We start from the raw sequence: 27,250 nt of genomic DNA on the forward strand, positions 1-27,250 counted from the left end.
GTAGGTTTTTGTGTGGACGTAAGTTTTCGCCTCATTTCCTTAAATACTAAAGAGCACTATTGATTGCTGGATTGTATGGTAAGGGGATGTTAGCTTTGTAAGAAACCGCCATACTGTCTTCCAAAGTGGCTGTACCATTTTGCATTTCCACCAGCAATGAATGAGAGAGTTCCTGTTGCTCCACATCCTCACCAGCATTTGTTGTTGTCAGTGTTTTGGATTTCGGCTATTCTAATAGGTGTGTAGTGGTATCTCATTGTTGTTTTAATTTGCAATTCCCTAATGAAATATGATGTTGAACATTTTTTCATATGCTTATTTACCATCTGTATATTTTCTTTGGTGAGGTGTCTGTTAGGTCTTTTGCCTGTTTTTTAATTGGTTGTTCATTTTCTTACTGAGTTTTAACAGTTCTTATATGTTTTGGATAACAATTCTTTATCAGATGTGTCTTTTGCAAGTATATGGGGTTGAAGGCTGTAAGACTGGATGGGTTCATTTAGTGTTACACTGTCCAAAAAAGTAGCCACTAGCCACATGTGGCTGCTTAAATAAAATAAAAAATTCAGTACCTCAGTCACACTAGCTACATTTCCAGTGCTCAGTAGCCACGTACGGCTAGTGGCTACCATATTGGAGAGCAGAGAAATAGGAAGTTTCCGTCAAGAAGGTCCTATTGGACAGTGCTGACCTAGAGAGTCAGTATAGATAAAGAGGGAGGAGTAAGTCCTTGAAGCCTTCAAGTGTCTAGATGTTAGCAGGTAAAGGCGAGACAGCAAGAGACTGAGAAGGAGTGACTATTAAGGCAGGGGGAAGTCCATGAGGAGGGTGTCCAGAGGCCAAGTGCAAAAAGTAAGGAGTAATCACCTCAGTCTAGTGATGCTGGTGGGTCAAGTAAGGTGAGGATTGAGTGACAGTTGATTTGGTCACATGAAGGTTATAGATGACCTTGATGAGTTGTTTTAATGGAGTGGTGGAGACAAAAGCCTGATTATCATGTGTTCAAGGAAGATGGGAGGGGCGAGACTGATGTGGTGTACAAGTGGAGGGATTGGTCATTGATAGGAGCAGATGTTCATTTGTTGTAAGGGGAAGGGGGAGACAGAGTATACAGGTACAGATGAAGGTCAGCTGGTAGAGTTGGTGATGGGAGCATGTGTTTTCTGTTTTTTTTTTTTTTAAAAGATTCACACCTGAGCTAACAACTGTTGCCAGTCTTTTCTTCTTTTTTTTTTCCATTCTTCTCCCCAAAGTCCCCCAGTATGTAGTTGTATATTCTAGTTGTGACTGCCTCTGGTTGTGCTGTGTGGGACGCTACCTCAGCGTGGCTTGATGAGTGGTACCATGTCTGCGCCCAGGATCCGAACCAGCGAAACCCCGCGCTGTGGAAGCGGAGCATGCGAACTTAACCACTCGGCCACGAGGCCAGCCCCCTCTGTTATTTTCTTTTTTTTGAGGAAGATTAACCCTGAGCTAACTATTACCAATCCTCCTCTTTTTGCTGAGGAAGACTGGCCCTGAGCTAACATCCGTGCCCATCTTCCTCTACTTTCTATGTGGGATGCCTACGCACAGCATGGCTTTTTGCCAAGTGGTTCCATGTCCGCACCCGGGATCCGACCTGGTGAACCCCAGGCCGCTGAAGCGGAATGTGCGAACTTAACTGCTGCACCACCAGGCCGGCCCCCACCTCTCTTGTTTTTTAAATTGAGGCATAAAATTCATTCTTTTCAGAGTACAGCTCTCTGAGGCACGCCTAACTCATACAGTCATTTAAGCACTACTGCCATGAAAATGTAGAGCACTTTTGTCACTCCACGAAGTTTCCTTGTGTCCCTTTGTGGTCAACCCCTCTTTCCATCTCCAGCCCTTGTCACCCACCGATCTGTCCTCTGTCCATACAGTTTTACATTTCCCAGAATATCATATAAATGGAATCATACAGTATATAGACATTTGAGTTTGGCTTCTTTCACTTATCATAATGCATTTGAGATTCATCCATGTTTTTGCATGAATCAGTAGTTTATTGCTGAGTGGAATTCCATTGTATGGATGTACCACAGCTTATCCATGTACCTGTTTGAAGACATGAATTGTTTCCAGTTTTTGGTAAATATGAATAAACATTTGCATATAGGTTTTGTGAGAATACAAATTTTCATTTCTCTTGGGTAAATACCAAGGAGTATGATTGCTGGGTCGTATGTTCATTGTAAGTTTAACTTTTTGAGAAACTGCCAAAGTGTTTTCCAGTGTGGCTAGTCTGTTTTACATTTTCACCAGCAATGAATAAGAGTTCCAGTTGCTCTGTATTTTTTTTTTTTTTTTTTTTGAGAAAGATTAGTCCTGAGCTGACTGCTGCCAATCCTCCTCTTTTTGCTGAGAAAGACTGGCCCTGAGCTAACATCCATGCCCATCTTCCTCTACTATATACGTGGGACGACTATCACAGCATGGCTTGACAAGTGGTGCCATGTCTGCACCCAGGATCCGAACTGGGCCGCTGAAGCAGAATGTGTGCACTTAACCACTGCGCCACCAGGCCAACCCCCAGTTGCTCTGTATTTTTGCCAGCACTTGGTGGTATTCTTTCTTTTTCCTTCCTTTTTTGTTATTGTTTTTTAAATGGAGATATAATTTACATACCATGAAATTCACTCTTTTAAAGCATACAAATAAATGAATTTTAGTATATTCAGAAAATTGCACAACCATCACCACTGTCCAATTCCAGAACATTTCCATCATCCCCAAAAGAAACTCCATATACGTTGGCAGTCACTCCCCTTTTCCCCTCAGTCCTCTCAGCCCTAGGCAATTGTTAATCTACTTTGTCTCTGTAGATTTGCCTATTCTGGACATTTCATAGAAACAGAATCATACAATATGGGGCTGGCCCGGTGGCGCAGTGGTTAACTTTGCATGTTCCGCTTCTCAGCAGCCCAGGGTTCGCCACTTTGGATCCCAGGTGCGGACATGGCACCGCTTGGCAAAAGCCATGCTGTGGTAGGTATCCCACGTATAAAGTGGAGGAAGATGGGCACAGATGTTAGCTCAGGGCCAGTCTTCCTCAGCAAAAAGACGAGGATTGGCAGTAGTTAGCTCAGCGCTAATCTTCCTCAAACAAAAGAAAACAAAACCATACAATAGTTGTTCCTGTGTGACTAGCTTTTTTCTCTTAACCCGTTACTTTCAAGACTTATCTGTGTTATAGCGTATATCAGCATCAACATTCTTTTTTATGGATAAGTGATATTCCATTGGGAGGATATACCATATTCTGTTTATCCATTCATCAGTAGATGACTGTTTGTATTGTTTTCACTTTTTGGCTATTATGAATAATGCTGCCATGAACATTGTGTACAAGTTTGTCTGTAGACATATGTTTTCCTATCTCTTGTGTATATACCTAAGAGTGGAATTACTGGGTCATGTGGTAATTAACCTGTTTAATAAACCTTTGAGCAACTGCCATACTCTCTTCCACAGCAGCTATACCATTTTACATTCCTACCAGTAATGGGAGTTCTTTTTTTTTTTTTTTGGGAGGAGGATTAGCCCTGAGCTAACATCCGCAGCCAGTCCTCTTTTTGCTGAGGAAGATTGGTCCTGAGCCAACATCTGTGCCCATCTTCCTCTATTTTATATGTGGAATGCCTGCCACAGCATGGCTTGATAAGTGGTGCCTAGGTCTGTGCTTGGGATCTGAACTGGTGAACCCCAGGCTGCCAAAGCAGAACGCACGAACTTAACTGCTAATGCCACTGGGCCAGCCTTTGGGAATTCTTTTTTTGATTGATTTTATTTTTTTATTTTTTGTTTTTTTTTGAGGAAAATTAGCCCTGAGCTAACTGCTGCCAATCCTCCTCTTTTTGCTGAGGAAGACTGGCCCTGAGCTAACATCCATGCCCATCTTCCTCTACTTTATATGTGGGATGCCTACCACAGCACGGTGTGCCAAGTGGTGCCATGTCCGCACCCAGGATCTGAACTGGCGAACCCCGGGCTGCCGAAGTGGAACATGCGCATTTAACTGCTGCGCCACTGGGCCAGCCCCAATGATTTTATTTTTTTAAGTGAAATAAGAAGTAGAATCCTTAGCTGAGACTGAGGATCAGGAGGAGGGGGGCTTGGGTTTAAGCTAAGGTATGAATGTAAGGTATGAAATATCACTTAGGAGAGTGAAGAGAGATTGGACATGCGAAATATGGTAGGATTGCTGGTGCCATCAAATGCCATTCAGGTCTCACTGGAAATTGGTGGTCATAGAGTTTTTTTTCACTAAGCTTTTTATTTTAGAAGAGTTTTAGATATACAGAAAAATTCCAAAGATAATCTAGAGAGTTCCCATAAATGACATACTCTGTGTCCCCTACTGTTAACATCATACATTAGTAAGATAGAAATGTAAGGTACATTTGTTACAATTAATGAACCAATATTGGTATATTATTATTAACTAGAGTCTATGCTTTATTCATATTTCCTTAGTTTCCCCTAATATCCTTTTTCTCTTCCAGGATCCAAGATCCAACATTACATTTAGTAGTCATGTCTCCTTAGGCTGCTTTTGGCTGTGTCAGTTTCTAGATTTTCCTTGTTTTTGATGATCTTTTATTTATATTAGTATGCATTCAGATATTTATTTTAGACTTTGGGTTATAATCCAATACTACTTTATTTTGTTGCTCCTGTTGTTCCATTGGGAACTCTTTCAGTTGACTCTTGTGTCCTTTTGACATACTCCCATCATCATCGTGTGTGTGTGTGTGTTTAATATTTCCTTATTTCTGACACTACAAAGTATTCTAGGCTCATTTTGTGTATTTCCTGCCCCTGTCCTAGAATCAGCCATTGGTTCCTTTTATTAGGAAATGGTATTAGACACCAAGAGCTAGATGCTAGGTGTGTTCCTTGCTACTAAGGGGTCATTGCTTCTAGGCTCTGGATTATTATTATTATATTTTAAGGAAAAGATAATATCCGTATTTTTTTTTCTCATTACAATTGTGATCTATATTTGTTTTAAAGGAACAAAAATTCTTGGGGCTGGCCCTGTGACCGAGAGGTTAAGTTCACACGCTCCACTTTGGCAGCCCAGGATTTTGCCAGTTCGAATCTTGGGTATGGACATGGCACCGCTCATCAAGCCATGCTGAGGCAGCGTCCCACATGCCACAACTAGAAGGACCCACAGCTAAAAATACGCAACTATGTACCGGGGGGCTTTGGGGAGAAAAAGGAAAAAAAAAATCTTAAAAAAAATAAAAATTCAAATGTCACAGGACTCAATAGGTCAGAACCTTGAGAGCCCCCTTGGTGCCTCCTGGACTTCTCCCTTCCACTACATCATCTAATTTATCAGCTAATCCTGTCAGGTCCAGTTGCAGAATCTATTCTGACTTTGACACTAGCTGCCATCTTCACCCTACTGCCTTGGCCCAAGCCCCTATCATGGATCTTCTGGGCCCCAGCAGTAGCCACCTAACTGGTCTCCTGCATCTATCTGGACTCTGCCTCCTCCTCAGTCTAGACCTACCACTTAGCAGCCAGTTAGTAGGCCCTGGATTTTTAAAAAAACTTTTTTGATATTAATTTTCATGGCAGTTTACAGTTGTAAGACATTGAATTAAGAAAAGAGCAAAGATGCTACTCTTTTTTAAATTTTATTTAAAAAAACCTTTTTTATTGAAGTATAATTTATGTTAGAGTGCACAAGTCTTAAGTGTGTGGCTTTGATGAACTTTTATAAAAGCATTGATGTACCTGTGTAATCACCACCCAGATCAAGATGTAGACGTTGTAGGAACCTCAAAAGGCCTTTTCCCCTCACCCAGTCACACAGCCTCCTCTACCCCTAAGGAAACCACGATTTATGTTAAAGTGTGACCCATCAGCATGTCGAGTACATTCCAGCTGCTGAAGTGCAGGAGTGGAGAATGTGGAGAATCAGATTTACTTAGGGTTGGAGTTTACCCAGGCAGATATGATGAAGGCAGAGAGTTGAAAGTATCTGCAAGGAAGTGTGATTAAAGTCTAAGATTTCCAGGATGAAAGTGAGGGTGAGAGCAGGCAGAAGGAACAACGTGAGCAAAATATTCAGAGCTCAAAGAACATGGTGTGTTCTGAGAATCTGGAGAGAGAACAGATCAGGAGTAGTGGGAGAGTAGGCTAAAAAGGGAAATTTTAGGCAGGATAGAGACATGGTCAGATTCCTCTTAGGAACAAAAAAGTGGTGGTGTTCACTCAGTCACCAAATATTGACTGAGTGTCTCTGTATCACTACGTTTGCGAGTACTGATGGAGGGTATATGGATCGTCTGGACATAACTGTTGAATTGTTACTGGTGAAAAAAGATTGGGATTGAGAGAAAGATGAATACAAGTTAGACGTCTCAGATGTTGATTAGTGGAAATGCTGAAGGGGTAGGGAAAGAGTTAAGGCATCCAAAACACAGTTTTTCTACAGCTTAATAGTCAGCCCTTTGTTTTTCATTAAATACAACTTGCATCCCCATCCTCTCTCCAGCAAAGGCTGGGGATGGCTTAGAATGTTACTTTTGTGCATAGAAGTCTTGCTTTGGGTGTGTGCCCTGAGCCAGGAATAGAGGCACGCTATGATTCTTGAAGTAAATGAGTGCTATATGTTTGCAGAAAGGCTGTTTATATAGGGAAGATTCTGGAAGCAGCGTGAATGCCCAACCCCGGGGGGAAGGTTTAGGCAAATTCTGGGCTAGCCACCAGGAGGACTTATTAGGTGGCTAAGACAGAAGACACCTCTGTGGATGTGAGTTAATACAAGGATATTTACATGTAAAGTCAAATTAAGAGCAGAAGGCTCTTCACTGGGCTTAGAGTCAGATTTGGATACTGATCTTGGTTACACCTCTTTAGTTACTCTCTTTGAGCCTGCATTTCCACAAATATAAAATGTGTGCGATGATGATAACTCCTTAAGTCCTCATGAGATTGTGGTAAAAATCCATTGAGATGACTTATATAAAGGCAGTTTATAACACCTAGAGTGAGCTAGACACATTGGTTATTAATAACCATGTAAGTGAACGCTGACCAATTGGAGTGGGAAATAAGATGGAAGTTGTTATCCTTTCTGGTTCCTCTTTTTTTGTCTGCAACATTTCTTCAGTTCATATTTCTGGTGTGTGTGCGGGGGGAACAAACAGGTTTATGCCAAGCACTGTCTGGCTGCTCTAATTTAAGCGTGTGCACAGTGTGTGGTGTTGGGCAGCTTAACTTTACTCAGAAGCAACCAAGACTCTGAGCAGCAAGCCTTCCTGGGACTTGAGGTCATTATACTATGGACAAGGCGACATTGTATCACTGTGTTAGACCTGGAGTGTTCTCTCTTTCTGGACATGCACATGGGGTTATTCATTCTCGTTTGGTGTGAACTTTGCTGTCCCACAGTTCTCTCCTTTCCTTGGCGGAGCCCTAGGGTAGGATGGCTTATCTGGTAGCTTAGAGCAGCGTTTCTCAAACTCGAAAAGATGAAGACTGGCCTTCAACCTCTATACCATCTATGGATCCCACTTTTAGTAGCATTGGAGCAAAATGCTACTGTGTTATTTATTGCTGTGTAACAAATTTTCTCAAAATTTAGTGGCCTAAAACAAGACTAAACATTTATTATTCAGTGTCTGTGGGTCAGGAATTCAGGAGCAGCTTTACAGGAGGGTTCTGGCTCGAGGTCTTATGAGGCTGTAGCCCAAGGTGGTTCCTGCATGCTGCTGGCAAGTTCTTGCTGGTTGCTGGCAGGAGACCTTAGTTCCTTGCCACGTGGACCTTTCCATAGAGCATCTAGAATGTTCTCATGACATAGTACCTGGCTTCCCCTAGAACGAGAATCCACAAAGCAGCAGTGCTGTGTATATGTGTGTGAGTGTGTGTTAAAATTATGTAACATAAAGTTGGCCATTTTAACCGTTTTTCAGTGTACAGTTCAATGACATTAAGGACATTCAGGTTGTTGTGCAACCATGATGACCATCCATCCCTAGAACTTTTTCGTCTTCCTAAACTGAAGCTCTGTGCTCATTAAACAGTGACTCCCCATTCTTCCTCCTGGCACCTGGTAACCACCACCTACTGTCTGTCTCTGTGAATTTGACTACTCTAGATGTCTCATGTGACTGGAATCATGCAGTATTTGTCCTTTTGTGACTGACTTACTTCACTTAGTGTGTTTTCAGGGTTCATCTATGTTGTAGCATAGATGCCTTTTTAATGCTGAGTAATATTCCGTTGTATGGATATATCATAATTCATCTGTGAACGGACACTTGGGTTGCTTCCACTTTTTGGCTATTGTGGATAATCCTGTTATGAACATGGGTGAAGAGATATCTGTTCGAGTCCCTGCTTTCAGTTCTTTTGGATGTATATGCAGAAGTGGAATTGCAGCAATGCTTTTTATAACCCATCCTTGAAGTCCCACACTATTGCTTCCACCAAATTCTATTTGTTAGAAATGAGGCCACATGCAAGGGGAGGATAATTAGGCTCCTCCTTTTGAAGGAAGAAGTGTCAAATTTGCAGACATAGTTTAAAGCCACTACAATTGCCTTTTGAGAGTGATCATGTAATGTCAGGTTAATTGCAAACACATCCTAAAATTCTTAAGCAGTACTTGGTTTTATGGTGGTCATGTTGATCAGTGGGTCTCAATGTTTTTCATGTCACTGTTCACTTGTAATCTGTTTGTGGCACCTCAGCTGGGAAGCTCTGATAAGGTGGTCCAGATTATGGATAAGTACAATAAAACATTCCTCATGGATACCTTGTGGACCACCAACTCTGTGTTTAACACCAAGTGGTCCATGGACTGCTATGGGGAAACACTCATTTAGGGCCTGACTGTCCATCTATATAATAGGTTTGGAATCCGTAAGATTCCTGCACCACTGTCTACAGAGTTGTTTCCTTTCTCACCTTCAGTTTCCTGCACTTCGTTGCCCTCTCTACCTATGCTGATTTACTCAGATTGTACCATCTCCCAGAAACACTCTCCAGTCTCAGTTCCTCCTTGATCGCCTGGAAAATACCTATTCATCGTTCATAATTGAGATCAAATGTCTCCTTTTCATTAGAGTTGTCTTGGCCCCTCCTTCTTCCTCACTGCCACCCCTCCAACCCTAGAACTAGCTATTTGCTCCTCTGTACCCTTCTATACCTTAACTAGTCTTCTGTTGTTGCACCTGTGATACTTTATTACAATTATTTGTGTGTGTAGGCACAGCTTTATTCCCTCTGAGGATACTGCAGTGAATAAGAAACAGATGCCTTTAGGGGTATCTGTAGTCACCTATGGAAGCAGACCATAACCAAGTAAATGGAGAAACAAATGAAATAATCACAGATTGGAGTAAACACTATGAAGGAAGCAAGCGGGAAACTGACACAGAGTGGAAGGAGATGGGGGCTCCTTGAGACAGTGTAGCAGGCATTCTGAGGCTCTAGGAGGGTGAGGTGTTCCCTGGGAAGAGTGCGCAGGGGGAGGTGTTCTAGGTAAAGGGAGCAGACCGGGTATGGGAAGGCTTGTGTTATGTCTGAGGAAATATGTCTTGTAACATAGAGTTTGTCTTCTTCTGCCAACTTCTGTGATCACACATCTTCATGGATTTGGCTCTGTGTTTCCCAACCCCAGTACACTTCCTGGCCCAAAGTAGGTACTCAGAAAATGTCTGTGGAATTGATGAATTTCTCTTCCTCTAATTTTTGTCCATTCTCCTTGTCCCTTTATTTTTTAATATCTTTAAAATTTTTTATCTTTTTAAAGATTGGTACCTGAGCTAACAACTGTTGCTAATCTTTTTTTTCTTCTTCTCCACCCCAAAGCCCCAGTACATAGTTGCATATTCCAGTTGTAGGTCCCTTTAGTTCTGCTATGTGGGCTGCTGCCTCAGCATGGCTTGATGAGCTATATGCTAGGGCTGCGCCCAGGATCCAAACCGGTGAAACCTTGGCCTGCTGAAACAGAGAGTACGAACTTAACCACTTGGCCACGGCGTGGGCCCTTCCCTTTACGTTTGATTGGCTACATTAATCTTCTGTGTTGGGGCTGGCCCTGTGGCCGAGTGGTTAAGTTAGCGCGCTCCACTGCAGGCGGCCCAGTGTTTCTTCGTTGGTTCGAATCCTGGGCGTGGACATGGCACTGCTCATCAAACCACGCTGAGGCAGCGTCCCACATGCCACAACTAGAAGGACCCACAACGAAGAATATACAACCATGTACCGGGGGGCTTTGGGGAGAAAAAGGAAAAAAATAAAATCTTTAAAAAAAAAAAAATCTTCTGTCTTCCTGTTTGGCTTAGTGACCAGTTAGATCACTTGCTTAAAATAAGGCTACCATAGTAACCTAGTTTACTATGAAGTTTGGATTATCTGGCCTTTCTAAGTTGAATTTTGGATAAATATGAGTTTTTTATACTTTTTGGCCTTTGGAAGAAAGCTATTTTGTGGCTAATTAAATTTTGCCATGGTGACCACAGAACACGTGCATATATCCCCTCCAATTTGACAATTTTTGTGCTGGGATCTGTTTGTCTTTTTGACATCTACAACATGCATATCATTGGTTTATTTTGATGATTCACCTTGGTTTGTGTATATGTTCCTATTGCTGTTTCGTGGCTCTAGGTATTCATAATCAATTCTTTTTTTTTTTTAAAGACTTTATTTTTCCTTTTTCTCCCCAAAGCTCCCTAGTACATAGTTGTGTATTTTCAGTTGTGGTCCTTCCAGTTTTGGTACGTGGGATGCTGTCTCAGCATGCCTTGATGAGCAGTGCCATGTCTCTGCCCAGGATTCGAACCGGCGAAACCCTGGGCCACCAAAGCGGAGCACGCGAACTTAACCACTCAGCCACGGGGGTGCCCCCATAATCAATTCTTTTTAAAAAGTACATTTGATGAACATTTATTGAATGCCTAATATATGCAGAACATACTGGAGGAAATTAAAACATTTGGCAAACCCCTCTCTTCATCTTTCAAAGTTCAGCCCAACTGCCGAGTCTTCTCTAAAGCTGCTTTCCCAGCCCCCCAGCATCTGATGAAAAAGTTTAAAGTGGGCTCCCACTGAGTTGCTGACTGAGCAAGGTGAGCAGAGGAAGTAGTTTTGGCTCACTAAGGAAGACATTAGGAGGTGAGTGGTAGGGAATGTACTTTAAAAAGAGAAGGGTCCATTTGGGTGCTTTACCAGAGTTTAGGGGAGAGCATGCAAGAGTCTTTTCAGTCCAGGCAAACCATGAAGACACAATGCCTCTCTTCTGTCTGGTCCTGGTTATGGGGTATAGCAGGCCAGGTAATTCTAGGGGTGTACTCCTTTACTCTTTCTCTATAGATAGAGATCAAGACTGTTTTTGGTCTCTCCTTGTGGAGAGGAGTGGGGAATTTCAAGGAGGCTACCAGACTTCTCTTTGGGCTCTTGCCACACTAGAAGCCCTGATGTTTGCTCATCAGCTTTGTATCTCCAGGACCTAGCAGTTTGCTTGTCTCAGATACAAAGTTAGGAATGTTTTTTGAGTAGTGGAATCAATAGGGCATGGTCTCTGCTTTATAAAGTGCTTAGCAGTCTAGTGTTTGTATTCACCATATAAAAATCCTGTTTGTGACTTGACTGTGAAGTGTTTTTATGGGGTCTTGAGCTCGTTTCTTTAAAGGAAAACTATTGATTTTGAACACTTATATCGTATCTGATGATCATTTCCAACTTTGTTATTAGTTTAGGCAAAATTAACTCAAGAAGAAATAGAAAACTTGACCATGGGGCCGGCTCAGTGGCGCAGCGGTTTAGTTTGCATGTTCTGCTTCTCGGTGGCCTGGGGTTCGCCGGTTCGGATCCTGGGTGAGGACATGGCACCACTTGGCACACCATGCTGTGGTAGGCGTCCCATGTATAAAGTAGAGGAAGATGGGCATGGATGTTAGCTCAGGGCCTCTCTTCCTCCTCTTTGATTGGCAGTAGTTAGCTCAGGGCTAATCTTCCTCAAAAATAAATAAATAAATAAAACAAATTAAAAAAAAAAGAAAACTTGACTAAAATAGAAACCATAGAAGTAAAAGAAAAGGTAGGTAAAGATCTATCTTATGAAAAGGCCCCAGAGTAGGCAGTTTCATAGAAAATGAAATAAAGCTTTCTAGTCCCTTGTATAAAGTTAGCATAGCCTAATACTGAAACTGGGCAGAAGGGGCATAATACAAGGAAACTTGAACAAATCCTACTTATAAAAGAGACACAAAACTTGTCAATAAAATACTAGAACACCAAACTGACACTTATTAGATGAATGACACATGCGGGGCCGGCCCGGTGGCGTAGCAGTTAAGTTTGCATGTTCCACTTCTCGGCAGCCCGGGATTTGCTGGTTCGGATCCCGGGTGCGGACATGGCACTGCTTGGCACGCCATGCTGTGGTAGGCGTCCCACGTATAAAGTAGAGGAAGATGGGCACGACGTTAGTTCAGGGTCAGGCTTCCTCAGCAAAAAAGAGGAGGACTGGCAGTAGTTAGCTCAGGGCTAATCTTCCTCAAAAAAAAAAAAAAAAATGAATGATACATGCAACCAAATATGACTTATATTAGTGGGGTAATGATAACTTAAACTTAGGAAATCTATTATTTCATTATTTTCATAGAATACTAGAGAAAAGCTGTATGATCATCTTGACAAAGGCTGCAAATTCTCAAAATTTATTCTTGATGAATCCTTGATAAGGTCACTATAGAGGAAAACTTTATGAACGTGAGTAAATGCATTAATTAGAAACTTTAACAAACTTCATGCTTAACGATGAAACACTGGAGACATTTTCATTAAAGAGAAGGATGCTGACTATCTCTGCTAATTTTCAACGTCATCTTGGAAGCACTAATCAATGTGATAACACAAGAAAAATAAATGGCAGGTGTCAGTATTGAAAGTGAGACAGTATAATCATAATTTGAATATGATTTGATAATCTACCTGAAAAATGCAAGGGAATTAATTGATAATCCATTGGATAGATTTTGAATAGGTTCAAAAAATCAAAACATTGTAACAAGGCATTCAGTGAAATTGATTGCTTCTACTTTTTTTTAAAAATTTTTAAATTTTTTATTTGTTTTTAAAGATTGGCACCTGAGGTAACAACTGTTGCCAATCTTCTTCTTCTTTTTTTTTTTTTTTCTGCTTTATCTCCCCAAACCCCCTGTACATTGTTGTATATCTTAGTTGCAGGTCTTTCTAATTGTGGCATGTGGGACGCCACCTCAATGTGGCCTGACGAGCGGTGCCATGTCCGCGCCCAGGATCCATACCAGCGAAACCCTGGGCCCTGGCAGCGGAGCATGCAAACTTAACCACTCGGCCATGGGGCTGGCCCCTGTTTGTACTTCTTTATCCTGTACCTCTTCTACCCCCTATAGATAACCAGCTTTTTTAGTTTCTGCCCATCCTACCAGTGTTATTGTATTTAAATGCAAGCGAAAATAAATATATGTTCTTATTTTCCTCGTTTGTAACACAGAAGGTATCACAAGATATGCACTATTGTGTAGTTTGCCTCTTTTAAACTTAATATGTCTTGGAAATCTTTCTATATCAATTGATAGAGTGTGTTCTCATTTTTTTCTTACAGTTACATAATATTCTATTTTGTGGATGTGCCAAGCAGCATATAAACCCAATAACCATGAAGCTATTAGTTGATATCTGCCCATTAAATGCTGTTTAAAACTTTAAATTTCTTTCACAAGTGTTATGTGACTAAATCCTTGTAAAAATTCAAACTTCAAGCAAAAGTCTCTTGGCCATTTGCAAGAGACTTTCTTTCTCCCCAGAGTTAACTTTTGTTGTCAGTTTGATGTTCAATATCTGTTCCTTTCTGGCTAATTTTCCCTTAGAAATGTGACTCCTAGCTGCAATGTTAGTTGGAAACTAGAGTCTCATCAGTGGCTGTTACATGTTGAAGCTGGAAATTTTCTCTTCTCTTTTCTGTCTATATGGATTCAATTCACATCTCTTTTGTTAACCTTCCTGTGTCTTCTCCAGCTCCCCTTATGGTTGTCCAAATATTTATATTGAACCAGATAGCGTTAGTATTTTTGTAGGTAAAAAGCAGTTTCATGTGGTTCCACCTAATCGTTTTAAAGCTTAATTGGTTCATGTGTCTGGTTCTTTTCAAGGGTAGGGGCCAGAACACGTATGTCTCATAATCCCTTCCAAGACCTGGAATTGACTGGCCAGATCAAAGTTACTTAATAAAATTCTGTTGACTGATGAAGCTGAGCTGTCCTTAAGGCAACTAGCAGTTGTGATCCACCAGTCTTACTGAGTTGATCTCTAAGTAAGATCTCAACTGTCTCCCTTTCCTCTGAAATGCAGTTTGGTTCCCCATCCTCCATGAGTGACTTGCATCCTTGTCACACTTTAGAGCAGTAGGGAGAACCACTTCCTACTTAGGAAGCCCTGCTGACCCCTTGGTTACTGTTGATTCTCCTGGAGAGGTTTGTGTAGTCTGCAGACAGTGGGATGCCTGTGCCCTGTGAAGTTTTTTGAGCAAGGAAGGAGAGTTAGGCTAGCCGAGGGCCCAGAGGTCCCACAGACTTTGAATGTGTGCAGTGGAGTTGCTAGCCTAGGAATTTGGAGTTGATTCTGTGGATCCAGACTTCCCAGACTTTCAGAAGACACTGAGCAGTGCGGATTCAAAGGAGTGTGAGATTTGTCCTGAGGTTGCCAACTTTTTATTTTGCCAAATAAATATATTTCAAATAAATATCTAATTATATACTTTTTATAGTTAATACATGCTCATGGTACAACATTCAAAACTTACAAAAGGATATACATTGAATAAAATAAGTCTCATACTTCCTCTCCACTTCCTTAACTATCCAGTTCCCCTCCCAAGAGGCAAACCGAGTTGCTTGATCACCCTTCCAGAGATAGCCCACGCATTTAAAAACAGGGATGAATGTGTTGGCTGTCTCCCCTCCCCCAAAGAAAGGATAGTGCATTCAGTACCCAGTACCGTTTTATATCTTGTTTTTTTCTACTTTTCTTAGAAATCTTTTAAAATCAGTACGTAGAGAGCTGCCTCATTGTTTTCAATGACTGCATAATATTAGTAAGGGTATTGAAAACAATTAACATTGTTTTAACTTAAAAAGTATGTTTAAGGGGCTGGCCCAGTGGTGCAGCGGTTAAGTGCGCATGTTTTGCTTTGGTGGCCTGGGGTTCGTGGTTCGGATCCCAGGTGCAGACATGGTGCCACTTGGCAAGCCATGCTGTAGTAGGCATCCCACATATAAAGTAGAGGAAGATGGGCACGGATGTTAGCTCAGGGCCAGCCTTCCTCAGCAACAAGAGGAGGATTGGCAGCAGTTAGCTCAGGGCTAATCTTCCTCAAAAAAAAAAAAAAAGTATATTTAAGCACCAAAAAGTTAGAAAGAATATGATTTTTTTTATAAAGAAAAGTTCTGTAAATTTAGTTCTGTGAAAAATTAATTCTGTGCGTTGATCCAAAGACCTGTGTTTGAAAACTATTGCTATAGATAGTAAACCATTAAGGAAACCCAGATCATGTTATTTTAGGGAGGCTCACTAGTCTCTGGTAGGCTGAATGAATGAGAGGGCAAGAGGAATATAATTGAGATATTCATGTCCTTCTCCCCATTTTACAGAGAGGAGTAGGTTTAGGGAATCCTCTGTCTCCTAGAATTGTACTACTCAGTTCATCAGATTATACAATTAGCCAGTCTGCTGTCAAGATGTCTTGTGTTTATAGCAGCTGTTTGTCAGTCGGATTGGAGTAAGGAGACTAGTTTCAGGGCTGTTTATTCCTTCTGTTGATATTTTATGAACAATTAATATATGCATAGTACCATTAGGAATTTTGAAGAGCATACCGTGTCAGTCCTGTGTGGGAAATACTCATATGAAGTGATGGTGGCCTGAAGTTGGAGAGTGACTGAAATTGGCATAGGTAGCTGGAGTCTGAGAGCCTTGGGACTGAAGAATTGACAGGACAGGTGACCTTTGGGAAGAAGAGAGAGAGTGGAATTCATTTGCTGAACATTTATCGAATGCCCAGTATCTGCAACCTGCTGTGATAGATTAATGCCAAGCAAACTGCCTTACAGGATACTAGCATAGGGTTGAAGAAGACACAGCATAGAGACACAAGGCAGGAGGCCTGTTTGTTTAAGAAGCACATATTAATTAGGACAGCAGGGTACTAAGTGCTGGTTACAAGAAAGGAAAAAAATGGTACAAATCCATGTTGTAGGGAGAAAATACAGGCAGAATCTAAACTTTCTCAATCTAGAATAGCAATCTCATTAATACAAGTGTATTTAAGAGAACAATTGCATATGATATTTATTTTTCTTTATTTTTAACCATCTATTTATTTTTGGAATGAGCGATACATTTATGTGGTGGAAAAATAAAGAAGTGTTAAAAAGTATGCTGCAGAGGCCAGCCCTGTGGCCAAGTGGTTACGTTTGCGCGCTCCACTTCAGTGGCCCAGGGTTTCACTGGTTCGGATCCTGGACACGGACATGGCACCACTCGTTGGGCCACGCTGAGGCAGTGTCCCACATGCCACAACTAGAAGGACCCACAACTAGAATATACAACTGTGTACTGGGGGGATTTGGGGAGAAAAAGCAGAAAAAAAAAAAAAAAGATTGGCAATAGTTGTTAGCTCAGGTGCCAGTCTTTAAAAAAAAAAGTATGCTGCAAAAAGTCTCTCTCCCACTCCTCCCCTCCCCCGCCCAGTTCCCCTTTTGTATCAGTCAGGTTTAAATGCTGGAAACAGAAACTATTCTGTGTACTTTAATGACAAAAGGATTTAACACAAGGAATTGGGTACTTACAAAGTTGTTGGAAGGGTTGGTGGTGTGGGACTCAGGGGGCTGCTCTTAGAGTATCCATTCACCACTGGAGCTATCGTCTGGAGGTTAGGAAGTCACTACTGCCACTGCCACCCTCACCATTGCTGCTTGATACTCAGGAAGCCAGTGACTAGGTGTTAGACCCTTGCTACTGCAGACCAGCACATTAGTATCACCTGGGGGCTTATTTCAAGCTCTTATGCCCTGACTCCACCTACTGAATCAGAATTTGCATTTTAACAAGATCCCCTGATGATGTGCATTACATGAAAGGTTGAGAGGCCCTGCACTGGAGCGCTGGGTCTGGCCACCACAGTTGCCTCCAAACCCCCAGATCTCCATCACCTTGATTGCCAATTGTGTGGAAGACAGGGAAATGTAGTTGTTGGTTTTCCCAGCTCTCTCAGTCTAGAAAGAGGGTGGAATGGAGATTGAAAGAGCCTATCTACCGAACTGACCATACTTCTACAAGTAACCATTGTTAGTTTCCTGTGTATCTTTCCAGATATGTAAACATACATGAATATATATTCTTTTTCATCTTTAAAAAAAATAAACAATAGCTTACCATACACAGTGTTCTGCACCTTGCTATTTTCATTTAACTGTTCGTTTTGAGAGAGCTTTTTGTATGGTGACATAGAACCATCTTGTTCTTTTTAATAACTGCATGATATTTCCCTATATGGATTACAGAATTCTTAAGATTGAGACCATGTAATATAATTTGGGTTGCATAGTCATTCTAATTTATTGGCACATGTAAAATCTAGTTGTTAAATGTTTGCTTCCTGCCTCTTTTGTGCTCAGGTCTTGTGTATATCTCATCTTGTTTAAATTGCACTACAACCCAGTGTGTTGGGTATCCTTCCTCCACTTTACATGAGGGAACTCAGGCTCTGAGTTCTTAAACTAAGGAGTATCCAGGTTGGGATTTGAACCTCAAGTTTGTTAGCCTCTGTAATTTGTGATTTGACACAATTACACAGAGCTTCTAAGTGGTAGGCTTTATTTGGTACTTTGGTAACCTACTCCTTTGGGAAGAGGTTTGGAAGGGTACCATCTTGGATATTTTGGTAGTTATTAAAGGTACTTCAATTTTTTTTCTGATTCAGGTATCCAGCTCACATAGAAGACATTGACTACGAAGAAGGAAAAGTACTCATCCATTTCAAGCGTTGGAACCATCGTTACGATGAGTGGTTCTGCTGGGACAGTCCTTATTTACGCCCTTTAGAGAAAATACAGCTGAGGAAAGAGGGCTTACATGAAGAGGAAGGATCTTCTGTGAGTAACAAATCTGGAAAGTTCTGTAATGAGCTGGGTCAGCCATTGGGTACTTGATGTTCCAGCCTTTGATGTTCAGTGTGAAAGTCAGTAGCAGCTGGGGACCAATCCTTATTTAGGCCTGTAGTTGCAACCCTGAGATCTTCATGGCACATGGGGCTCTTGAAGAATCCCAGGTGTCATCTGTTTGTATGATGTGATTGACGTGACAGCTCATAAACTAACTTGGTTAAGACTGCATTTGTGATGAACAGGGACCTTTTCTCTCTCTTTACCCCACTGTATCCCTTTAGATCATTTATTAAGTTCATCTGCTGTTTGATCATTTATTAAGCAATCATTCCATGTGGAGCTCTGTGCTAGCCTCATATCAAGGTCTTTTAGAAGCACTTGAAAAACTTGGAATTGATTGGACGGTATTCCTTTTTTCTAAATTTCATCACTATGCCTGGAGCTTTTACTGACTTGAGAATGAAGGATGAAGTAATTAGTTTTGAGTTTTTTGAACAGGCATTGTGACATCTATAGAGATCTTGCTGCCTTTGGTTCTGATTCAGCCCTGGATTCTGTTTTCCATTTTAACCCTGACCAGGGACCTTGAACTCTCACTAGCTTGTTTTTTTGTTTTCAGTTTAGGATTGTTCACTATTGTCCAATTTGATTGCTCAGTATTCATTCTACAAAATGTATCAATGCAGACTGTGTGCTAGGAAAACCGTATGAAATATTAAAGGTGAATGGGTGCTCCCTTTGGCAAAAGACCCTTTAACAGTGTGAGTGGCATTAGGTGGTATGGATGCTGCTTCCCTCAAGATGAAATAGCCTCCTTCTTCCAGTTTGTATACTGGGTGTGTTCCCTGGTGGTCCTGGGCTCTTAGATTCACTTTCAGGGACAGAGAAGGGTTATCATTAGTGCTCTGCTGTGCCTGCCAACACCTCCTAGGGTGGAAAAGTTGTGTGTCCAGCCCTTTTGTTTTGACTCTCAGTTTTTTTTTTTTTTTTTTGAGGAAGATTAGCCCTGAGTTAACATCTGCCACCAATCCTCTTCTTTTTGCTGAGGAAGCCTGGCCCTGAGCTCACATCCGTGCCCATCTTCCTCTATATGTGGGACGCCTGCCACAGCATGGCCTGACAAGTGACACCATGTCCGCACCCGGGATCCAAACCAGCGAACCTTGGGCCGCCAAAGCGGAACATGCGCACTTAACTGCTGCGCCACTGGGCTGGCCCCTGACTCCCAGTTCTGAATAGCAGAAACATCTTCCTCCATCCCAGTAGCCATCTCTCCTTCCCATTCTTGTCACTTCTAGCCACTTTTATGAATTCTGGTACTGTGTGTCTAATGAAATTGGTAACAGGATCTTTTTTGTTTTTAACTGTTTTTTAGGAATTCCAGATAAATGAGCAAGTCCTTGCTTGCTGGTCTGATTGTCGTTTCTATCCAGCCAAAGTCACTGCTGTTAACAAGGATGGTAAGGCATTTGAGTTGTAATTGTTTTTACTCATGACTTAGGGGGTAGTTTGTAATATTAGAGTTTGATAATATATTTTCAGTATGTATTTATTGCCTAGGAATCCTCTCTTCAAGTTAATCACTATGTCAGGAGTTAGGAAGAAATTATAAATGATGAGAAAGCTAGGTTAAGAAGGGGCATTTGATTCTTTGCTTTCTAAATTTTAGTCATTGTTTTCTAAAACAGTCGTGGTTCTTCTCTCACTCTGCTGGGAAGTGTGCAGGTTCTTGCTGTGTAGGAGTTCTTAATATAATTGATGAAATAAGCCCTTAATATTCCTTTTACTTCCTTGTTAATATGTTAGAAATGAAGTGAACACTAACAAACATTTCTTTAAAATGTGCTGTATGGATGTAGAGTCATTGAGGGTGGTCTGTAATGTCAGAGTTGCTAGTTGCAATTGGGGCACTGGGATTTAGAGCGCTGAGTGGGATGCCTTTGCCAGAGTTTAGAAGATGTGAGGAGTCAGGACAGGAATGTGACCGAGAGAGGCTCATTTTGCTAGTACAAAGGCAAGAGGAAGGTTGTGAAGATAATATGTATGGTCAGCATTCTGATACTCAGAGAACAAACTCTGGTTCAAATGATACCTTTTTTTAGCATTTTCTACCAGGATGTTTGTGGTATGTTCATGGTCTCTGCAGTGAATGTTTAGGGCAATCAAACCTCTTGTACTACTGTTAGGGGTGATTATAAGGCCAGGTTGACTTTTCATTCAATGAAGTTATTCATGTATTTATTCACTGCTCTGCCAGATGCTGGACCTTGGGCTGACGAAGAAGTTTTGTCTGAAAATGATTTGAAATGCTGAGAAATGAACATACATTTGCATGTAGAACATACATTAGTGTCTCTATCGCTGCATTCACCCTGCCCCCATGCTGTCAGCTGTTGGACCAGTGTGAGTTAACACATGGAGGTTAATTCACGTACCAGATGCAGGTTATTCTTAAAGCACAGTTTTCTTGCCTCAGGCCTTGAGAACAAAGTTGTATCTTCTAAGTTGTCTAAGCGGTTACTGATCCTCCAGTTCATGGTTGGTTACGTCTTTTTGGATAGTTCCTTTTTTCCCTAAATTACTTTTATAAGCTTGTGTTCGAAATAAAATCCTGTTACTGCTTTTTATATGTATCACATTAACCTAATCACTTATTTTAAAGGAGAGCTTACATGTTATTAAACTGCCTCAAGTCCTTTTAGTAAAATACATAGTTTACTTTTTCAGAGTCATATTTTCGAGATTAGTAATTTTTTCTGCTCTTACTGGATTTAAATCATATGATATGAAATACAGTGTTCTTCATGTACATAGACATGTTCCTGAAAGTCTGTAAGGTTGATTTGTGCTGATGAAATCATATTTTCCCCCTGAATAATACCCTTTGGCGGTGTGCTCTCTTGGGGAAATGGCTGCCCCTTAGATCAAATGACAGTTATGGGTAGTTATGTGGGTAACTGTAGATAAAGGAGGTAGCAGAGAGGAAATAACATTTCGCTTTTATTTCAGTGATGTCCCAAAGTCACATGGAGGACAGAAATGGGGCAGTGGGGATTGGATGAGAGGGTGGCAAAGGAGGAGAAGATTGAGGGAGAGCAGTTTGGGGAGCCCTGGGAGCTGTCTCCTAGAGGAGTGGGGGATATGTCTTGACAAAGGCAGTAAAGGCTTAGAAACCTACTGTGTTTGCATCTGATATCTGCAGAGCCCAGAGCTTCACATCATGGATTTAAAACAAACAAAGCATCCTCATGTAGTTGAAGGCAAAGTGAGGTAAGTGCTGAGATAGAGGCACCAGGAGGAGGTAGGGCAGGAGCAGAATGGTGCAGATAAATCATAAGGGGATGGAGGAGGCACCCTGTCTGCAGTTACTGGGTTTTTTGTGGGGGTGGGTCTGAAATCTTTTGAAATAATCATTTAAAGACTAAAAGTCATTGGCCACATTATTGGCCATAGTGAAGGTTTTTAAATGTCTCTTAAACTGGGCCAACCAGAGCTTTGCAAGTTGTTTCAAAAAACCTTTTCAGTTTATTTCCTCCATAAGCTAAAATTATAGGAGGGAAGAGTCTTGAGGTGATGGTTTTCCTAAAATGGTCTTTTACTGCCCAAGTGCGTTGGTTCTATAAGTTCCAAATTTTGTTCCATGAATTTTAGTTAGTTGAAGGACATTGAAAATGAGTGGAGATTTCTGCCAGAATGTGTTTTCCCCAGAGTTTTTGGGTCTGGAGTCCTGTACTATGCTGCTACCCATCTTGGTTCTTGAGACTAATTGGAAGGGGGAGGAGAGAAAAAGGACATGCGGGAGGGGAAATCCTGAAAGTTAGTGGAATGGCTGGGTAGTATTATTGCCACATCTTGGATTGTGAAGGAAAGCTAGCCTTTGTGGGAACTCAGATCTGTGCTGATTTTGAGATGAGATAATGACTCTTAGGTGCTGCCTTTGGGTTGGATTTTATCCATGGGAGCTGGTGAGCAGTTTCTAGTTCATCATGATTCATTCCAGTAATTGCACGATTGGGAGGGACGATGCTGGACTCTTTTCCCTGGTATTTTCTGCCCTGCCTCAGTTTCCTCTGTAGCAGGGGCCACCACAGCTTTATGGCGCTATGAGGAGAAGCTCTGCTGGCAAGGGGCCCCTTAATTTCCTGTAAAAGTCATTCTGTCTTGTTGGTGCTGCTAGAAGGAGGCCGTGGATATAGTGAAGTCACACCCTGTAAATTCATCTTTGGAAGGCTTGGTCTGATCTTCTCACTACTCTTAACCTCCCTGGTTTTCCTGCGGCTGAGCATTGACTGAACAGGCTGGTGGGTGGGGCCTCTAGCCAGAGTGGAAAGCAGTGGCTGTTGGCATTAGGAGTCTGGTATGATTGAATCTCAACTAAATAGCAACTTTAGAGTTTCTTAAGGGAGTTATTTAGTACTTGGAAACTGGAGAGGAAAATGCCATGTAATTTAGCCCTTTTCACCTGGAATGGTTCTTTAGCAATGGCAACGAAGTTTACGTTTAGTGTAAACTTATTTAGTGTGAAGGCAGACATACCTGGTAGCCTTGTTAGACGCTTGGTGTGTTTTGGAGTGAAAGATAGGATTCTGCTTCCAGGGAATCTTTGTTCAGAAGCCATCTCTGGTGAGTTGACCTTGGCTCTTTGCTGGGGTTGCTCGGCTCCCGTTTTCTACACCAGGGATAACAGAGCTACTTGTCTGTCAGGACTTTGTGCCCCCAGTTGTGGACCACTTTGCTCTTGCAAGGCATTCTCTCTGGGGGAAACTGAAAGTCGGTTTGCATTTACAACAAAATGAGGAATTGTTCCTTCCTGTTGATCTGTAGTTCTTTAAGTCGAGTGAGCAGGTGAACCAGGTCCCTGTTCCTTAAAATTATGCATACTCTGAGGTCACATGCTCCCTTTCCCCAGGTTCAGTCTCTTTGGCCCAGTGCCTGAAGTCTGCATTTATAACAGGAGATTCTATGGAAATGATCTTATTTCCAGAATCTCGGGTTGAAGCATTTACTATTTTTTGTTTTCTTCACACTGTAACTGATTCTACATTTGAAATGTGAGGATGTTGGGATTATGTGAACAGCTTTGCACAGAGCTAAAAGGAAGATTTAGGCCCACACATGGAGGTGCTAGCTTGGCTCTTATCTTCTCTGGAGGGGGAGGGGATGGTGCTTCCTTTTTAAATAAGTGACTTGGTGGATGATAATAATTAGAGCCACTTATCAATTCCTTGTTCTGTGACAGTCGCTTTGCTAGCAGTTTCCGTATTTTATCTTATTTAGTCTTTGCACAGACATAGAAAGGTTGTTTCTGTCAACCGAGCCTTATTTTACAGATGAGGAACTAAGGTCACAGGAAAAACTGCTTGAGGTTACAGAGCACATACATAACTAGTAGAGCTGAGATCTGAAGGGAAGTCTTTGGGGTTCCAAAGTTACTGAACTGCAGTTCCCACAGTTCCAGGCTGCCTCTCTGGAGCAGGGTTTTCCTAAAACGGCAGGAGTTGTCATTTAGGGCCATGGGTTTACTGGGTGATTGTGTGCTTATGTGTGTATGTGTATGCATGCCTGATATGATGGTAGGGTGAGTGTAGATGGCCTGTACTTTCTGGAGCCTGGTGGTGTCTTGAGAGCCCTGATTGGGAGACAGGTTCTGGTCCTATTCCCTACTCAGTGATTATAGGCAATTCACTGCCTTTGTTCTGGACTAATTTGAGCAGTTAGAAATCAGGAAAGAAATTGGAATAGATGAGCATTTTTTGAAATTGCTGGCTGCAGAACCTAAGCCCATTATGTAAAATTGCTGAGAGGAAAAAGACTTAGGGGGAAGGGAAGGTATGCCTGCAGACATGTGCATATCCCTCTGTGCAGCCCCTGAGGCACATTTGTGGAAACCTGAGGACTTTTAAACCATGTTTGAAAACTTTGAGTCTCCTATCCATGGCATTCTGGAGTTCTCTGACTCCTGGAGAATGAGTGGGATAGAGAAAGGGCGCTGGAGTCACATTTATGGTCGATTTCAAGAGCAGCAGGAGTCTGTCCTCTGCAGAGTCACCTGTGTATCCCTGTTTCTTTGGTCCTAGAGAAGAGGAGCTTGCTGGGCAACTCCAGTCTTGTTCCTACATCCCTTCTGCCATTACTGACTGCTGTAAGGTCGTCTGATATGCTGAGTTCTTAACCCCTAGAGGGGCGAGGCCAGGAAGCTTGTTTCACCTGGCACTGTAAGGACAGGGACTTCTTACAGGAGCCTGAGGTAGGTGGCCTTTGTGTCAAAGATGCACTTATTTGAATTCTGTCATTTACATGTTATTTGTGGCCATGGGAGAGCTCTATTTTCAGTCACCCATGAGAGGATTTCATGGGAAGACATTCTTTTAGTTATACGTGAAAGCATTAAAGTAGATTTGGGGCTTCTCTCCAGAAGTGGGTCTAGGCCACTGTTATCCATGGGATGTGTTGTTTTGTTCCCTCTGATTTATTGAAGCCCAAGTTAGGCTGTGTGCATGATCAAGGGAGAAAGTTTCAAGATGATCCTTTGTAGTCCTTTGGAAGCAAAAAGGGTCAGGGCTGGGATATTGCTATCTAAGGACAGTGGTCCCTCAGCAACTTTGGCCATAGGTTGGGTCATTTTAGAGTGGCCAGGGGTGCTCTGGGTCTGTCTTTTGGACTTTAGGCTGAGGGACTTGAGGTATAGGCAGTGTGGGGTGGTGGGAGAAGAATTGGTCAGAGGTCAACAGACAGCCTTGGGTTCTAATCCTAGCTCTGTTTTAGACTTACCATGGAACTCGGGCATAACCCTTCATCTAAGGCCTCCTTTTTGAGCCTGCCGTCAGGAGTAAGCTTCAAAATTGACCTCAAATAGCTGAAAATGTTGGACTATTGGGTAGCATTAGTCAATGTTGTCCGTCTAGATGTTCGAAATGTGTGTAAAAATGGATAGTTTTCGTTGTGATGTAACTGATGCTGAACTTTCTTTGTTGATAAAATAGTTGAAAGTATAGCTTGGATGGCTTGTTGGCTCACTTAATATTTAAGATTTCATGAGAATTGGGTTCTTAAAGCCTCCATCTCCTACTCCCATCCTCAGGCTGGCCAGAACTGCACCATAGTTGCTTGAAAAGGGTCTGTTAAGAGTTCCATAGCATTGCTTATCATTGATCCCTTGCTTGCCAGCACCCTCACAGGAGAGACAGAAAGACAGGAACCCAGATCTTTGTTTTAACTACTCATCAGTCATTGCTGAGCTGCCTTAAGTAGAATCCTTTATCATGACCTGTCATCTAATTGCTTGTTTTAACCAACCAGTCAGTATAACTATATATCCTGCCTTGTTTGCTAGCCACTTTCTTTGTGTATTGGTGACACTTGTGACAGATAGTCACTTTTATTTTGTAATTACCAGGAGTAAAGATCAGTGGGTAATTACTAATTGTCTACAGTGGTGGTTCTTAGACTCTAGTGTTCACTACAGTCACCTGAAAGACTTGTTAAAACACACAGAAGTGTTTTGTTTGTTTGTTTTGCTGAGGAAGATTTGCCCTGAGCTAACATCTGTGCCAATCTTCCTCTATTTTGTATGTGGGTCGCCAGCACAGCATGGCTGCCAATGAGTTGTGTAGGTCCACCCCTGGGCACTGAACCCAGGCCGCCAAAGTGTAATACACCGAACTTAACCACTAGGCCATGGTTTGGCCCCAAACACAGAGAGTTTTTGATTCAGTAAATCGGGGGTGGGGCTCACAACTTGCATTTCTAGCAAGTTCCCAGGAATTACTGATACTGCTGATCTAGGGACCACATTTTGAGAAGCACTGGTCTAGGTTGAGCCAAGTGCTGTGTGAGAGAGAAACTCTGGCCTTGGAAAGCCTGCCTTCCATTTGGGATCTGCCTTCTATGTGAAGTAGACCAAAGTGTGGGGCTCTGCAGGCCAGGTGCCAACTGAGTCTTTGAGAAGGTCAGAGCAAGGAGAAATCTCCCACAGGTAGGAAGTCAGGAAGCTTTTACAGAACTATTGTGGTCATTTGAGCTGGGTGCTTAAGAATCAATGAGTGGCACATTTCAGGCAGGAAAACACTTTGATAAAGATGTGGAGGTGGGAATATCGCAAGGCAGTTTCAGTGGGTGGCAAGTGGCTAATCATTTTGAATTGGTGGATATTGTATGCTGGTAATAAGAAATGAAGTTTGGAAGATAATTGGGCTCAGATTGCATTGGATTTTGAACACTAGAGAGGGAGGCTTTCAGTAGAGGTAGCTAGCCATTGACAGGATCCTACTTAGGACTGGAGGAGAGGTGGGGAGGCGGTGGAGAGATGAATGTATAAGAAGGAGGTAACCAGCTAGAAAGTCTTAACTTTCTTATTGCATTCTTCTGTTCCCAGCCCTTGGGATATTTTTTTTCTTTTCATGGTGGGTGGGAAATCAGTCCTGGAAACTGACCATGTTTACCAACGGTAAACCCATTACATGATTATCTGTGATTCTTTTTTTTTAATCCCTGGGACAAAAAAAGGGGACGTGGGTGGGTTCTAAGATGCCAAAGTTTGAAAGTATTGATTTGGGTGCAACTAATGAGAACTTTTGTAGTTGGATGCTTTATTTGGGAAGATAGATTATTTGGATTTCCAGCTTCAGTTTTTTAGCAGAGAGGGATTTTTGTTGGACATTTTTTTCTGATGGAATAAAACTGACAATGTAGCAGGCACATTTAGTGTTTTGGCCAAGTGTCTATTTTTAAATATTGTAATGTGAAGGTATAGATTTTGAGATTAATGTGACCTCTAAAAAAAATGATACCTTTTACAGACAGTCATGTTTCTTCCCAAATTAAAAGATATTACTACCCGTAACTAAGCCCAGAAAATAAAGCTTAAATGATGAAAATTAATAATTCACCAAGAAATAAATGTCTACATTTTCCTCACATTCTTAATCGTTTTACTATTCTTTGTTCTTGATCTAAATTCAGTGCAAGTTTTTTTATTTTAATGAAGGATCATAAAAATGAGTTATTTTTTGATGGATTTTGATTTATATAGATAAAAAGATTTGTAT

General features: G+C 41.7%; 1 protein-coding gene across 3 annotated transcripts in view; it reads left to right on the forward strand.

Moving 5' to 3' along the window:
- The window catches only part of PHF20 (PHD finger protein 20), a 143,767-nt gene that overhangs the window by 36,878 nt on the left and 79,639 nt on the right, over positions 1-27,250 (forward strand). For all 3 annotated transcript variants that reach the window (XM_023626473.2, XM_070247600.1, XM_023626474.2), the window contains 2 exons: positions 18,020-18,191; positions 19,579-19,663. In XM_023626473.2, the coding sequence (XP_023482241.1) occupies positions 18,020-18,191; positions 19,579-19,663 (257 nt within the window). The remainder of the gene's footprint in view (positions 1-18,019; positions 18,192-19,578; positions 19,664-27,250) is intronic.

This window comes from Equus caballus, chromosome 22 (genome assembly GCF_041296265.1).
Source record: "Equus caballus isolate H_3958 breed thoroughbred chromosome 22, TB-T2T, whole genome shotgun sequence".
Taxonomy (NCBI): Eukaryota; Metazoa; Chordata; class Mammalia; order Perissodactyla; family Equidae; genus Equus; species Equus caballus.